Consider the following 17,305-nt stretch of genomic DNA (forward strand, 5'->3'; position numbering starts at 1 on the left):
ACGAGAGGCACATCTTCCTTTTCTGAACTAAGCTTTGCTCAGGTATTCCTCCCATTTGTGTCATTTAAAAGATAATAACATAGCATTTTCCCATGTATGTGTTGTCCTAGTGAATTATGGAACCTGGTGCGGAGGGAAATCCCTAAATTGGCAGTCAGCAATGCAGAAGCGCAAGTTTGAGGACACTGAGATTCAAGGCTGGCACCTGAGACAGGAGTGGTCTAGTAAGACTGATTCAGTGTCTAGGGTGTGAGGAATGTGTTAACTCCAAGTAATGTCCAGGTGAACTGTAGGATGCACAGGAGACATCAGAGAATGTGCTGATTTGCAGCAAGAAAGGGTTTCATCAATGCAAGCTACCTGAGAGTGACACAGGTACGACTTTCTAGGTGCAGAAAACCAGGCAGGAGGCAACGTGAAATTAACAGTCATATCTAGTTATTGCTCACTACCTCCAACAGGAGACCTATGCCTTTAAGCTAAAGCTCCTTACCTCCTCTAGACTGCACACCCCAAAATATAGGACAAGCCACTTTCAAGGGAAAAGGTGGAAAAAATGCTAACCATGGAATGGCAATGGATAGCTGATGAACACAGCCACCTTCCCAGGCTTTGGAGAGGAGATGGCTCTCATACATAAGGCCTCCTCTCATGAGCTGGAGGCAGGCAGGTAGGCTCTGCCACATGCACGCTTATAGGAGTCCACAGGAGATTGATGGTCAGGAGTAGGTGCAGCACAGAAGGCAGGCCCAAACCCAGGAACTCACTTTTGGCGATAACACCTTGATCAGCTCATTCAGGAAGCGGAACTTGGCCACCTCACCATGAAACTTCTCCCCGCAGTGGTTCATGCACATCTCTAGCACCTGCACAGACATGGGACCTGTGAGGAAGGGAGGTGAGGGCTGCAGGGTGCCTGGTGAACCATGGCTAACTTTCCCCAAGTCTACAATGACCCTGACATTTGGGAGAAAAGATATGTTCCAGGATCAAGAAAACAATGTCCCCTGTCCAACACTGCCATGTTTGTGCCCAGTAGCTCAATGGGGTTTGTGTGTACTTGAGATTACTCCACAATTCAAGGAGACCCAGACCCCTCAGGCAGGTGAAACTGGCCTGAGAATCACAACCTCCTCAAAGGAAGAAATCTCGTGGATCTGCTCAAGACCTGAGCCACTAAAAGTCACCCACTGGCACTCAAGAGGCACATGTAGCCTACACCATGTCACCTCTGGACACCTGTCATTTTTTTTTTTTTTGTCTTTTTCATTTTTATTGGTACCAGGGATCGAACTCACGACTGCCTGCTTGCAAGGCAGGCGCTTATGCCGCTGAGCTAAATCCTCAGCCCCACCTGTCATTTTTTAACAAGTCAAATGAGTTGAGTTTTTTTCCTTATAAATTTAAAGATCACAGGGCATGGTGGTGCAGCCCCATAATTCCAGCATGGGGGAGGCTGAGGCAGGAAAGGATCATTGCAAGTTTGAGCACAGCCTGAACTACAAAGTGGGGTTCACAGCCAGCCTGAACTGTATAGGGTAACCTAGTCTCAAAAAAGACCAAGAAAGAAAGTTAGTTAGTTAGTTTAATGATTGTAACTAGCTTTATTTTCAATTCTAGAATTGGTCAACACTTCATTCCAGAAAACAGAGTGTTTCCATCAACATTCAAATATTCATAGAATTCATACAAATCTTGATGAAGGGGACAAAGTATCACTATGTAGTTCCCGCAGGCCTCAAACTCATGGTGATCCTCCTCCTGCCTCAGCTTCCCAAGTCCTGGGATTACAGACATGCACCACCAGGCCCAGCTTAAATATCTGATTTCTGTATTCTCTTAAAAAGCGAAAGTTCTAACAACATTGGGCCCAAACTCAGGCCTTTGCAAATAAGCATGTGCCAGCCCACAGCAGCCTCACGTGGTGCAGGGGTCCTGTGGGTACTTGAACTTGCTAGCCCTGATCTAAGAAATAAAGGGAAATAAATCTTTCCCCCTTCTTCTCCCATGGCCAGCTCAGTGCTGCTCTCTAGAAACAGATCTGAGATGGGATGGGCCACCTAGCACAGATTCCCTCCAACTTGCTATCCCAGGCCTTTGAGGGTGAACCTCTCAGATGCCCATGGCGAAGGCTTCAGGCAAGGGCAAGTCCCCTTCTGCTCTTTCTAGCACCAAAACAGAAGAGGTCAGGTGGAGGGCAAGCCAGACTCACCGTCAAGGCATACAGAGCTTCCTTCTCTTGTGGAGACTGGATCTTGTGGGCCAGCAGCCAGGGCGCATGTGTCGGGCTAAGGGAAAACAAAAAGACCTGGATGCTGGGTGTTGAGGAATAAACTCACCATTCTCTAAAGTCACTACCTTCCCACAGCTGGGGTCTCAAAGCAGGCTGGAGTGCGACTGGCAAACAGCCTGACACCCAGCCACCTGTGGCCCCTGCAGCACACAAGGTCGTCTTTCTCCACTCGGACCACATCATCCCCCTCACCCACCTCCCCCAGATCTGCAAGCAGAGTAGTCATGGCTCAGCAACCTGAGCAACCAGCTGTGAGCAGCATGACCTTGTGTATCCTGTGATATCCACTCAGTAAACACTGGAAGAAGTGCTACCCAGTTTTGGGTTCACATCAGAGCAGCTCAACACTCAGCACCACACAGGTCAAACACCTGGGTAAATGACCCGATTGGTCAGGTCCTATTCAGGGGTTTTCAGAATAGATTTCAATTAAAAAAAAAAAAACCTACCCTGTGGCTGGGGGATAGCTCAGTAGTAGAGCACCTGCAAGGCTTTAGGTACAATCCCCTGCACCACACACACACAAAAAAAAAACCCTGAAATTTTAAAAATATTGTACCATTTCCTGCTTCCTCATATAGAAGACTACATTTAAATTAAGAATACACTGGTGTGTTTCACTAGCAAGCACCATTCTAGGAGCAACGCTCAGACTTCTTAGCACCAGAGTTTGTCTTTTGTTTTTGTTTTTTGGGGGTTTGCCTTGTTTTTGGTAGTACAAGGGATTGAACTCAAGGTCTTCATATTGAACTACATCTTTGGCCCTTTAAGAAAAGCTACTAAGTTACTAAGTCACTAAATTGACCAGATTAGGCTTGAATTTGCATCTTATTGCCTCAGTCTCCTAGAACGCTGATGTTACAGGTGTGTACCACCAGAAGCTACAGAGTTTTACAATATTATCATTGGGGGGGGGGTTTTAAATTTAGGACCTCTCACTTGGCAGGCAATTGCTGTGCTATTGAGCTATATCCCCAGCCCCCACATTATTTTTTAAATATATATATATAAGCTGAGCAAGATGGTATATGCCAGTAACCCCAGCACACAGGAGGCTGAGACAAGCGGATCTTCCTGAATCTAGGCTAGCATAGACCACATAGTGAGTTGAGACCCTGTCCCAAAAAATTAATTAATAATACTAAATAGTTGTGAACAACTACTTTTTAAAAGTCACATGAACCACAGGTATGTCTGAGTGAGTAGGATGGAAAACCGTATTACTGAGCTTTTGTTGGATATTGAATGGAACTGTCTCCAATATCACTGTATGAATGTCCACTTTATATGCTTTAATTTTATAATTTGGACATCTGTTTCTAAGAAGACAATATGTAACCTATTAATGAGTGATTTCTTACTGTATATTTTTTTTCTTGAAATTCTGTATTACTTGTACCCTTTTACTGCTTTATGTCCTTTCTTTTTTCTCTTTAAATAAAAAAAAAATTTAAAAATAAATAAATAAAATAAAAGCCACATGAAATTGTTAATTTAATTTTATCTCATTTTTGAGACAGGGTCTCACCTTACAGTTCAGAATGATCTTGAATTCACTATGTAGCTCAAGTTCATCCTGAACTCACCATGATTCTCCTGCCTCTGCCTCTTAAATGCTGGGATTATAGGCACACATTGCCACACCTGGCTTAGTTTTAGAAAAAAACTGTGGCAATATATGCTCATAATCCCTGCACTTGAGGCTGATGCAGGAGGATCACATGAACTCAAGACCAACTTGGATTATATACTGAGTCCAAAGCTAGCCTAACATACCTAAAACCCTGTCTCAAAAAATACAATAAAAAACCAAGGACTTGGCTCAGGGGCAAAGTGCCTACTTGGCAAGTACAAGGTTCTGAGCTCAATCCCTGATACCAAAAGAAAAAAAAAAGCCAAAACAATACAACAAAAAACAGAGAAAAGAGATGGTGGGTGGAGATTTAGCTCAGCAGCTCATGAGTCTGATGCAGGGTATGGGGGGGGGGGCAGGGTGGAGAACACATGACAAAGAAAATCCTAACTGTTTCAAGACAGAAAGACCCATATTCAACCTTCATGCCCTCAAAGTTAAGTGAATAAGAAGTGAAGTTGTCTTACCCATTGGGGTCGGTGTTCACCTGCTCACAAAAGTTCTGGATAGCTGACCAATCCTGTTCTGACACACTTGGGTCTGTGGCTTTGTCTATCAACAAAACATATTGTTCAGTTAAAGAAAGCATAGGAAACAGACAGTAATGAGCCAGGTATGATGTGCATATCTGTAACCACAAACCCTACCTGTTCCTACTGTCTTGAATCACTTGTGTATGTTCATGATTGTCCCATTGCGCATCCTACAACACTGGTACTACAAACAGATCTAATTACTTTTATCCATCTCTTTACTAATAAAATAAAAACTGCCTGATAGGACGGTCATAAATGGACTGCCAGAAGTTTCCACTCTCTGCCAGCAAGACACAGGAATTATGGCTCCATCATGAACATATTAAGGCCAGTGTGGGTCACACAGTAAGACCCTGTCTCAGAAGAAGAGGGAGAGAGGAAGAGGAAGAAACAAAAAGAGAAGACAGAAAACTTACATTCTTCTCCACTCCATTGTGACACTGTACCTTTAGATTAGATCAGCTAGCAGATAGCAGACAGCCAAAGGACAGGGACCACGCCTGTTCTGTATCATTCACCACTGCTAACTGTCAAGTATCACATCTGGCATAATAGCATATACTTACTGAATACAGGTACCCTGAGCTTAATTTGTTTTATGATGTATGGGAAGATGACTACGGTTGTATTTTTCACCTAGTGTGGAGTCTGCAAATGGAAGAAAAGTTTTGCCAAATGCTTTTATTTGTGAACTGAAATGTCTGCAACAGAAGTGTTCATGAACAAGGTACTACTGTATTCGCTGGACAAGAAAATTAACAAATTGCCCTGAAAATGGCTCTATTTTTAGTGCAGAGACTGAGCACAAGTGCCTCCATCATGTCTGGGGCCAGGACTCCCTACGCTGGCCCTGAAATGTGTTAGGCATAGACCAGAATCTAGGAGGTGATCTGTAAGTTTCTTAGCTCTGGGACAGGAAGACAGTAACTGAGCGGAGGAAGAGGTCACAGCCATGCCTTTCCTACATTTTCCTACTCCTCGATGCCCAGCCAGTCCTGGCTTATCAGCCTCTCCAATGAAAGACCACGCTAGTTCTGATGGAACAGTTCTTCCAGGATCTGGAACTAAGAGGTTAATTCTCAAAGTGGTGTTTTCCTCTCACCCAAATATCCACTCCACTCCTCTCAGAAGCCTATCCATTCTTGAAGACTCTGCTGAATTTACATAGCTTCTCTAAAGTCTCCCCCAACCTGCCACTGCCCCAGCTCTGAATTCTCCCTTCTGATTTCTTAGGCCTCCATCATCAATCTAGAATGGAACTGTTTAAATTCATGTCATGTAGGAATCTCGAATCTCAACAATCGATTCACAGGACCTACCTGAACTATCGATCCCATTCTAACCGCAAAGAGAAAGTGAAGAAGGGGAGCAAAGGCACTAGATCACCAATTTTCTCACTGCCCCAAAACTGTAGCATAGGCCTGTAATCCCAACACTCAGGAGCCTGAAGCAGGAGGAACAGTTCGAGGCCAGTGTGGGCTACAAAGTGAGTTCAAGGCCAGCCTGAACTGTATAGTGAAACCTTGCCTCCAAAAAGAAAGAAAGAGAAAGAGAAAAAGAAAATCCTATTCACTATTCAGGTCCCAAAAGAACAACAATGGTCACAAGAAGAAGTCCTTGATCTTTTTCTCTCCCATCCGCACAAAACAGAAGTTACGTCTTCCTCCTCATAACTGGTATTTCATCTGCCCCTTCCCCTTTTGTGATGGGGCTCTCCACCTCTAACCCTTATTAGCCACAATGATCTTAAGACTTTCTGAGCCTGACACTCAATTACAAAGGAAAATATCTTCCTCATGGAACTGTCATGTGATTTAAAGCAGATAGTGTCTAAAGTGTTTAGCACGACAGCTCACAGTATTATTATTTTAATAGAGTCCCTGCTTTTTCCTGTAAAAATGTATAAATCAGCCTTACTGTGTCAAAAGCAAATAAAATCCTTGAAGGCAGAAGCCATACATCCCCTACAGTGCTTCACACAATGCTTTATCCACAGATGCGAAATACAGTGCTCAAATTATGAGCTGATCTACAATAAAGTTACATGCCAATAAACCCCAATGTTGAAATTCTACTTTGAAATACTGTTAAGTCAGAAATGTCTGTAGATGCAATATTTAAAGCATGGTGGGGGCTGGAGCTTTAGCTCAACGGCATAAGCACCTGCCTTGTAAGCAGGCGGTCATGAGTTCGATCCCCGGTACCAATAAAAAGGAAAAAGACAAAAAAAAAAAAAAAAAAAAAAAAAAAAAAAATTTAAAGCATGGAATCTCAGGTTCTGTTTTAATCACCTAAAAGTTATTCTATATCATTTACATTTTGGTTTCTGTTCACTACAAGGTCAAGGCTGACGGCCCAAGGGAATTCTGACCTCCAAGTATGACTGGATCCAGAGGAGAGCAAACAGCAAGCAGGGGCCAAGCTTACAGAACTGGGCCTTCCATCTCCTCTCCTGCTGCCCAAGGTGGAAAAGAAAACACCACCAACCAAACCCTTAGCCAAGGAAAAACAGCAAAATGATCTATAAAATGTAAGACAGTTTCTTATTTGCTAGGTCTTATTATAAGCAGGATTCACTCAAGGTTGTCATGGCCCAAAAGATTAATAACAGCTGCTGTTTTTCTATTTTTATTTCTTTTTGTACTTTTCTTTCTCTGGTTGCCATTGGACCCAGCACCATGTCTCCGAGTGCAGAACAACAGGCATTGAAAACTATCATCTCACCACTTTACAGATGAAACATGCCCATCCATAAAACAAGAAAATGGTAGCAACAAAAATTCAATCCAGTGTCTGTCTGCCTGCAAGCCCCTAAAGTTTTAATTGCTCTTCCATGAAGTCTTTAGCTCCTCAACAAAGGCAGGGCAGGGCCTCTCCTCAGGATGAGTTTGACTATTTTTTAGGGAAGTTACAAACACCACCAAGACTGTCTCATTCACCTCCTTATGCCCTAGCACCTAAAACAGTACTGGTACAGACAACTACTGAATGAAAGAATATTTCATTTTTTGCTATATGGTGTTTCACCAACTGGTTGAACCTATTACTGCCAGGAGAAAATGACTATTTCAGTTCTGAACTGGGTCTCCTTCCAAATACATAATCCCTGCTGACCAACTATCTCACAGGCCCCAGGAAGCTCCAGACAAAAAGACCCCCAACAGAACCAGCAGCTAGGTCTGATAAGATCATAGAAACTGGGGCTGAGGATTTAGCTCAGCAGCATAAGCATCTGCCTTGCAAGCAGGCGGTCGTGAGTTCAATTCCCGGTACCGATAAAAAAAAAAAAAAAAAAAAAAAAAAAAAAAAAAAAAAGAATCATAGAAACTGTCCAGGTCTGACACCATTTAGAACCACTGAGTAGCGTAGGTTCTGAAACTCCACAGGGAGAAACTTCACAGATTCTTCCACTGACGATTCTGAGCCTGTACAAGCACTGAGAATGGCCATTCCAGGTTCCATGTACAGAGTCACCATTTGGTGGGACAAGGGGTGTCAAGAAATAACACTACTGCCATGTGTTTGCCTTAATAAAAGCAGTTCATTTCAAGACTGCTGCAGGGTCAAAGGTGTTAAGGAAACAGCTGAGACCTTCAGCTGTGAATGAAACGGCTCATCCAAGAGTGACTAATTCAGAAGCCGAATCATCTTACACCAGCTGCCAACCAACCACCAGGGTCAGGACTCTGGCAGCAGCACAGTATGTGCTAGGCAGGGAAGCCCCGAGGCTGGGGAAGCCATCACCCTGGGGAACTAATTCAATCGCTTGGCAGTGCAGACTGCATGCAAGCCCTTCCACCCAAGGCCAACAGCCAGGACTCCACTCATACAAGCAAAAAGCCACCTTGACATGAACATCCTACCTAAGACAGAATATAGAGAACTCAGCCCTCAAAGGGTGCTATCCTAGACCTCTCCAGATCCCCAAAAGAGCAATAAAAGTGGGGCTGGGAAGAATAACGGCAAGGCTGAAAGGAAGAGAGGACAGGACATATGTATTAATACCTTTGATCTCCCAAGAACCCTAAGGGTGACCCACTCCTATAATCCCAGCATTTGGAAGGCTGAGGCAGGCAGATTGTTGCAAATTCGAGACCAGCCTGGGCTACAGATTGAGCCCAAAACCAGCCTGAACCACATAGTGAGACTCTGTCTCAAAAAGACAATAAATAAATAAATAAATAAATAAACAAACAAACAAACAAACTGGGAATCCCTGGTAAATTTGAGCCCACCTGGGCAAGTTAATAAAAGACTCTACCTCAAACTTTAAAAAATAAAAAAGCTGGGAGCGTAGCAGTACAAAATCCTGGGTTCCCCCAGTACAAAAACAAAAGACAACAACAAAACACATTGCTTTGCTGGCTGAGGCAAGATCTATTAATGACTCCATTTAGAGTGACTCTTCAAGCAGGTTCCTCACAGGCATCTCCCTTCACTCCTGGCCTAGCCCTACATGAGTCCTTCCTCCTCTCTCCTGTACTACCCCACCCTCAACAAATCTAGTTTAGACCACAACTCACTTTCTCTGTTCCTAGGCCCCGAAGAAACACAAAACACACAGCCACAGAGACTGCAATGCATATTTTTGGAGGTGGTACTACAAACTGAATCCAGGACTTTCACACTAAGCACATTCCCAGCCCTTATTTTTTGAAACAAGGACTCACTTAATGACAAAGTTGGAAAGATAAATAAATAAATAAATAAATAACCACGTTGCCCAGTCTGAGTTAGAATTTGTAATTCTCCTGCCTCAGCCTCCCAGAAGGCTGAGATTATAGTTGTGTGCCACTGCAGTACACATTTCTGGTCTCCAGACAACACTACAGTTCTCAGAAGATCGTAGGGTGGGATGAGGTAGGGTGGCAAGTAGAGGTGCTCCTCATACCCCTAAGGAAATCTGACAGTGTCCAGAGACATTCTGATCCCAAGGACTGGGAAGGGAAGGCTTGTTATTTGTAACTAGTTGGTAGGGTCCAGGGATGTGGTTAAATGTCCTGTAATGTACAGGTCCACCACAACCCAGAACCACCAGGCCTAAAATGCCAGTGGTATAGAGGTTGACAAAAATCCTCCTCTGGAGTCCAGGTAAGCTTCCTTTTGCTTCTCTTACCAGCTATTCATGAACTTCCCCCTCAGGCAATGACAAACTAGTTTGCCTGTGCAGTCATCTTTATCTGCTTCCCCAGATACTCAAACAAAAGGTGCCTTTTCTCCCAGTAAGGCTAAGTCACCCTTTCCTGCTCTGGCTCTGGACACCATTAGGATCTCAAGTCCCTCTACTAAGGATGGAACACAGACCTAAAATTGAAGAGAGACCATTCCCCTTTATTTCTAAATCTGACCTACCTACTCCATCTCCTCCCTTTCACATAGAAGAACCATATTTTTTAAAAAATCATTTGTCTGGGGCCAGAGGATTAGCTCAGTGGCACAAGCACCTGGCCTGGCAAGTGCAATATCATGGGTTCTATCTCTGATACAAAAAAAAAAAAAAAAAAAAAAAAGCATTTGCCTGCCACGTCGTCCTCACAGATTTATTCTGCCTGACTTCCACCAGATAAATTATACTGTCAAGTGCTGCCAACTTTTAAAAGCCTAAGAAATCTGACATAAATATATGGAGGTTCCAGATCTCCCTGAAAAACAGAACATCCAGGAACTTTGGCACACTGACCCAAAAACCTGGAGCTCCCCTCTGCTTGGGCAGTCTGGATTCCAGACACTGCTTCTGTCCTGTTAGGTCAGCTGCTACTACTTGTTTTCCTACCCAACCTAACACACACCCCACTGTAGCTGGCCCTCAACGCCAGTCTATGCTCCACTGCCTCTTCAACAGCCTCCCAAATTACCCTGTCTCCACCACTGAACCTGAAGACCTCTAACTACCTTTCAAATTTACCAAATTCAAAATCACTCCTTCAGGCTGGGGATGTAGCTCGGTGGTAGAGTGCCTGCCTAGCATGCACAAGGCCCAGAGTTCACAAAGAGACTCCTTCCATATTCGACTCCATTTTTATGCAACAACACTACCAATTACATCCTTCCTTTGGTACCCCCTCCCCACCCTTGCCCTTGGCCTTGTAAATGGTGGGGCTCCCCAAGTTCCATTTCCAAACCCCCGTTCTTCACAAGCACTGCACCCCTGGGTAAGCTCACTGCCAATAAATCAAGATCCCACACTACACCTCTGGCGCCTACTGTTCCTTGGAACAATCTGCCTGTGGATCACGTCTTCTACCTGTGTTGCAAGCACTTCAAACTCCACAACTCAGCAGTACCTTCCTAACCCCGCTCCTCCTCACAGGAGAGGTTGTAGCATTGGCAACAGCCATGACCCAAGCCTGTAGGGACTCATCCACGTTCATTCCTCTTTGTCTTTGGTCTCCATTTCAAAGCATCAAGGCTGCTGGGGATATCTGACAAGGGAGTGGACCAAGGCAATGGCCTTGGTCCTAGTGCAGCCCTTAAGCATAGTCAAAAAAAGCTTTGTATCTACATCCCCTCTGAAGGCTCAGGTCTCTTACCAATTCACCAAAGGCAGCAGGTGATGCCTTTTACTAGTTCACAGACGATCTTGCAAAACTCCACAACTGTTTCCCTTCCACCGGATAAAATTTAAGCTTCCTTTCGTAGTATGCAAAATCTTTGATGGATCAGTGATCCCAGCATTCTGGGAGGTAGAAGCAGGAGAGCAGCAAGTTCAAGCCCAGTCTGGGCAACTTAGCATGTAATACCTTGCCTCAAAATAAAAAATAAAGAGCTGGGGATATAGCTCAATGCAAGTCTTGGATTCAATTCCTAATATCCCTCACTTCTATAAAGGTCCTGGATGGGCTTACCCCAATTAACAAATAAGCATGCAGCCACCTTTCCAGATTCCTTTAGGCTTTGCAATCCAGCAGACTAACCTCACGGAGTCCTGTCCTTGGCTTTTGCCCATGCAGCTTCCTTTGCCCGGAATGCGGTCACCTCCATTGTCCCCTTTGAACCCTAGGTCCACTGTGACATCCCCCAGGTAAATAAACCAACTTCTACCAGCTAAATAAACGCCCCTCCCCCAGCTCCTGCTAACAAGGGTGGTCGGCCAATACCCAATTACAAAATGTTTTTGGAGCAAGAATCCTGAGCAACTAGCAAAGCTCAATGCAAGAAGCGTATTCGTTACTCCCTTTGAGAATCGATCCCTCAACGATAAATGAGGGACAATTACGAACTCCCTTGACTCTTCTCCAGTGAAGCCCAGTAAGTCTGGATAGAGTAAACACACATAAAGGCTTAATATGACGTCCAGGGAAGCAGTCAAAGAGACTCTGACCAAAAACCGTAACGAAGAGGCTGCGTATCCTGCAACGACATGGTCTCCTTTAGCCTCAACATCCCCTTTTCTCCGAGGGGGTTAACCACGAAAGCCATCTATGCTAACAATGGCTGAAATGCTTTCAGCACAGTGCTCGGCACAAAAAGAGCTCGCTAATCGTTAGCACCTCAACTGTTAGCAATGACCGTGCGCTGCGCGGATGCGGAGCAGAGCACCCAGGCTGGGCTCCGCAGGCCCGGCGGACTCCCTGGGTTCCTCTCCGAGACTCTCAGTGCGGCGGTCTTCCCCCGCGGCTTGCCCAGCCCCCGCCCGGCCCGCCGCAGGGGAAAAGCTCCCTGGCGGCGGGAAGAGCGGCCTCACGTGCAGCTCCGGGCATGCGCCGAGGGGCGCTCCGGATACTCACTGAGCCACAGCTCCAGCGCTGCCGCCGACCCCGGGGGACCCTCAGACGACTCGGACCCCGCCGAGGCCCCGGTTCCTGCAGCCACCGCGGTCGCAGCCATCTGCCCCACCCCGCCGCGCCACTGTAGCAACAGCGGCCTCAGATTCTAGCTGCAGCAGCCGCGGCCTGCTGCGCTCCGGGGATGCCGACGCGGCAGGCGCGCGCTGGCACGTATCCCGGGGCGGGGCCAGCGAGGACACGCCCATCTCAGGCCCCGCCTTCGCGCCGCCCAGAGGCGGAAAGTTTACTCTGGCTGACCTGATCTTGTTACCCAAAACCAGTGGCAAAGCCTGGGCGAATTAAATTAATTTAGCAAAGTTTGAGTTCACTTCTTGTTTGAGAAATTGAGATAAGTATAGGCCGCTCAATTAAATCTAAATTGCAGCTAAAGAATCATTGTTGCGGGGCTAGGGATTTAGTTCAGCGGCATAAGCGCCTGCCTTGCAAACAGGCAGTCGTGGGTTCGATCCCTGGTACCGATAAAAAGAAAAAGAAGAAATTAAAAAGAATCATTCTTGCTGGGCGCAAGTGTAATCTTTGCACTCGTGAGGCTGAGGCAAGAGGATCCCTGTGAGTTGGACTACGTAGGGAGACCATTAAAAAAAAAAAAGCGGGGGCTGGGGATTTAACTCAGCGGCATAAACACTTGCCTTGCAAGCAGGTGGTCGTGAGTTCGATCCCTGGTACCGATTTAAAAAAAAAAAAAAAAAAAAAACATTCGCAACTTCCCTCCATATTGTTTTTTCTGTAATGCATCATACCGTAAACTTACCAGAAGCCCGCTTATTTTGTGAAACGATACTTTTCCCCCAAATCAGTTCATGATTCTCTTGCACAACTAAATAAACACGTGTTGAATATTTAACTCTTTAAATCCAGAAGCCATGTAAATGTTTTTGTTTTTGTTGTCTTTTTCATTTTTATCGGTACCAAGGATCAAACTCACGACCGCCTGCTTGCAAGGCAGGTGCTTATGCCGCTGGGCTAAATCCCCAGCCCCCTCAAGTAAATGTTTTGATCTGTCCACAAGATAGCTGGCATAGATGGCATGCCCGTAATCCCAGCATTTGGGAGGCTGAGGAAGGAGGATCATGGCGAGTTGGAGGCCGGCGTGGGTTACAAGAGTTCAACACCAGCCTGACCTACATTGCGAGAAACTAACTATATCTACCCCAGCCCCATATCTATCCACAAGAGAAATCAAAGGACAAATTTATATGGAATAAAGGATTGTTGAAACAAATGTACAAATTTCCACCAACAGACAGAATTAATTTGCATATCTACAGACAATGAATTTGCATGGCTGTCAATTATCAATTTATAATGTGCTAAGACTAACCTAAGCAGGTCCCTTAATTCCTAACGCCTTTAATAGCACACCAGACCTCATAAGTATTTGTTGAATCAACGAATGAATAGTGGAAGCATTAAGAGGGACCTATCGGACTTCAGACCAATCAGTACCTCCAAAAACACAAAATTTAAAAGGACAATTCCTAGTGTGGTACTTCACAGCTACAAATTCCAGCTCTTCAAGAAGCTGAAGAAGTAAGATTATGTAAGTTTGAGCGCAACCTGGACAATTTAGACCCTGTCTCAAAATAAAAAATTAAAAGGAATAGGAAATGCTGCTTAGTGCAAATGTTCAGGGTTCCACTTCTGTTACCACACACACAGGACTAGTCACACACATCCCTATCTGACAGACTACTGACTACCTTCTGATACTGGAAATTACAAAACTGTGCTGAATGACAAGTGACCAGACTGCTAATTGGTGCCAGGCTCTATCCTACACTTTTCACAATTGTTATTTGTCTTAGTCAACTCAAGCTATCACAAACTACCATACACAAAGTGTCTTTAAAATCTGACATTTCTCTCTTGGTTCTAGAGGCTGGGAAGTCCAAGGTCAAAATGCCAGCAGATTGGTTCCTGGTGAGGGTGCTTCTGGACAGGAGGTGTCCTAATGTCTTGCTGTATTCTGACTTGGTAGAGAGGTAGAAGGGATCCCTCTGGTCCCTTTCTTTTTTTAGAACATTAATCTCAGGGCTGGAGACTTAGCTCAGCAGCATAAGCACCTGCCTTGCAAGCAGGCAGTCATGAGTTCGATCCCAGGTACCGATTTAAAAAAAAAAAAAAAAAAAAAAAAAAAGAACAGTAATCTCATCGCAGAAACCATACCATCAGGACCTCATCTAAACCTAGTCACATCCCAAAGGACCTACCTCTAAGTAGATTGGTCACACTTGGGGTTAGGGTTTCAACAGATTAGTTTGGATACAGGATGATCAGTCCATAGTATCTTCCATGTAGGGGAAATTCTGTACTTTACTGAAATTTTGTGCTGTCTACAGCACTCTTCCTTTTGGAAATAATTTTATATCTCTGTAAACTATAGATAACTGACAGCAATGGAAAATTATTTTTATCCATAGATTATGCAAATTAATACTGTCCTGGGAACATACAACCCTCTTCCTATGAGGAAAGAAAGTTTTATTTCTATTTGCATATCTATTCTAGTATTCTTGATTTATAAACTGTTCTTTAGATTCTCCTTTGTTTTGCTTTTCCTGTGTTGGTAATTGAATCCAGTATCACTCTACCACTGAGCTACATCCCTAGCCTTTCAAATTTTGAGACAAGTTCTTGCCAAATAGCCTACACTGGCCTTGAATTTGTGATCCTCTTGTCTCAGCCTCCTGAATAGCAAAGGTTATAGATACACTCTTACCATTACCATTTCAGGTCCAGACCTTAGTTTCCAACACCATTTTTCAAAAGGAGCCGAGACTAGACAAATAGACTTGGGCAAGAAATGTAGATGGTACACCCTCATTTTTATAGTGCTAGGAAATAAGGAATTACTTTTATTTTTAAGAGAATGTATTTATTGAGAGAAAGCAAGCTTCTGTCCAAGAGAGAAACAGAAGGGGTCCCAAGTGGGTTGCCCAGGAATTACTAAATAAAAACAAAAATAAAAAATTGATGGCAGAAAGCCATATTACTTTGAAACCATGTAAGGGCTGGTGGCCTGAGGAACTGTCTGTACCTGGGACCAATGATTTTTTTCTTTTTTTTTTTTTTTTTTTTTTTTGGACCAGTGATTCTTTGTGTGGCCAGCTAAAGCCCTTTTCGTTGTGTCATGATTGATAGACATGAATTAAATATCATTCCACTGGACTCTCTGATTGGTGAATGATGATGTATTATAAGAATGTTGGGGCCAGGGATTTAGCTCAGTGGCATGAGTGCCTGCCTGGCAAGCGCTAGGCTGTGAGTTTGATCCCTGCTACCAAAAGAAAAAAGAAAAAAAAGAAAACAAACTGTAAAAATTATAAGGGGCTGGGGATTTAGCTCAGCGGCATAAGCACCTGCCTTGCAAGCAGGCGGTCGTGAGTTCGATCCCCGGTACCAATAAAAATGAAAAAGACAAAAAAAAAAAAAAATGTCTTGGGAAAATGATATTTAACAATAGAGAGGGATAAGACCAGAAAGGCAGGGCATTTCCTGCTGACCCTGAACTTGACAATAGAGGAGAGATCTTGATTCTGGGTTGTTTTTTGTGTTTTTAGCTGGTGCTCCCTTGTGCAGGTCTTGAAAAGGGTGATCCTGCTTGGATGGACTAAGGCAATGGCAGTGAACCTATGGCACCTGGGTTGCTGCAGCTCTTTGTTATCACTGAAACCTCTAAAAGATTTGCCATCAATTCCAGCTAAGGCAGTAGGATTGAAAGTGCAAGACCAGCCTGGGTAACTTTGCAAGATTCTATCCCCAAATAAAAATAAAAGAGTCCAGTGTGGTGGCGCAGGCCTATAATTTCAGCATTCAGGAGGTTGAGGCAAGAGGACTGCGTGAGTTCAAGGCCGGTCTGAATTGCAAAGTGAGACCCTGTCTCAATAAATAAATACAAATAAATAAAAAGGACTAGAGATGTAATTTAGTGGTGAGCAAGTGCCTAAGTATAAGGACTTGCATACAATTTCTAGCATTGCAAAAGAAAAACAAACAAATGGGGGAAAAGTGTCAAACCTCCCAAGCAATTTCTGTAGCTACTGCCTTCTCAAAATGGAAGAACCTAACTCTTCTTTCTTTAAGCGTGGCGACGACTTCCTCCTAGTACAGCATGGAAGGGGGCAGGGAGAACTGGACAGTAACTTTACAGTGGAGAAACTGACAAGCACTTCCTCAGTTTGGGGATCAGGATTAGCAACAGTGATAACCCACGGTCTTCCACGTTCACAGCCCCAGTCATGAGAAAAACATCAGATTAATCCAAATAGAAGGGCATTCTACAAAATACTTTGCCAGTATTTCTCAAAACTGCCCAGGTTGTCACATATAATGGGAATCAGCTGGGTGTGGTGGTGCCCTCTGTTAGGTCTGAGAAGAGGGGGAAGAAGAGGAGAAGGAAGGGAAAGAGGTCCGTGGAAGGAGTGGAGTGGACCGCCATGAAACAAGTGGGCGGCGGTGGCTGCAAAGATAAGAAATATAAAATATAAGTAACCTTTATTTCGGGAATGCAGGGAGAGACCCCCCCCTCGGCCCCCGGGGCGCAGCATCTCCACCCCAGGGCCGGTGGTCTCTCTCTGGAACACACTCTCCCTTTCTCCTTCTTCTCTTCTTCTCTAACACATGGAGTGAGGCCCATAAGTAACCTCTGTCTGGGGTGGACCCCAAGGGGCATTAGGGATGCACAGGTATTTCATTGGCACACGTTTGGCGCCAGGGTTACAGGGATGGGGGTATAGGGTTACAGGCAAATCTATAGGGGCGGGGGAGGCAGGAGCCCCCTAACTTGGCTGAGGCTTTTCCTGGTTAAAGTGTTCGGTCTGGGCCAGCAACTCTTCAACGTCATCCTAATAGAATAACAGGTCTAAATCAAAGACACCTTTCCCTCTACCTCACTTGGGTCCATAAATATGACAGTGCCATGTCTCCTCATAACATCTTGTCTCTTTGTTTTTTCCAGTCTAACATACGTGCATTCACCAGTGAAGTTGTCCTGGCTAAAACACCTAACATCAGCGTCTACCTGGGCATCAACCTTCATCCCGTCGACTCCCCTAGA

General features: G+C 44.6%; 1 protein-coding gene across 2 annotated transcripts in view; it reads right to left on the bottom strand.

The window, feature by feature from the left end:
* The window catches only part of Gga2 (golgi associated, gamma adaptin ear containing, ARF binding protein 2), a 46,406-nt gene extending 34,001 nt beyond the window's left edge, over positions 1–12,405 (bottom strand). The window contains exons 1-4 of one of the 2 annotated variants that reach the window (XM_003477814.5): positions 12,190–12,405; positions 4,394–4,478; positions 2,213–2,288; positions 768–866 (exon numbers count right to left, since the gene is read on the bottom strand). In XM_003477814.5, coding sequence (XP_003477862.1) covers positions 768–866; positions 2,213–2,288; positions 4,394–4,478; positions 12,190–12,289 — 360 coding nt within the window. In that variant the 5' untranslated portion in view covers positions 12,290–12,405. Of the gene's footprint in view, positions 1–767; positions 884–2,212; positions 2,289–4,393; positions 4,479–10,992; positions 11,152–12,189 lie in introns of those variants that run through there. The other variant, XM_063226663.1, reaches the window with a different exon arrangement.
* Positions 12,406–17,305: the final 4,900 nt, after the last annotated feature.

This window comes from Cavia porcellus, unplaced genomic scaffold, assembly GCF_034190915.1.
Source record: "Cavia porcellus strain 051 isolate PalLab524CR breed Dunkin Hartley unplaced genomic scaffold, mCavPor4.1 scaffold_16, whole genome shotgun sequence".
Lineage (NCBI taxonomy): Eukaryota > Metazoa > Chordata > Mammalia > Rodentia > Caviidae > Cavia > Cavia porcellus.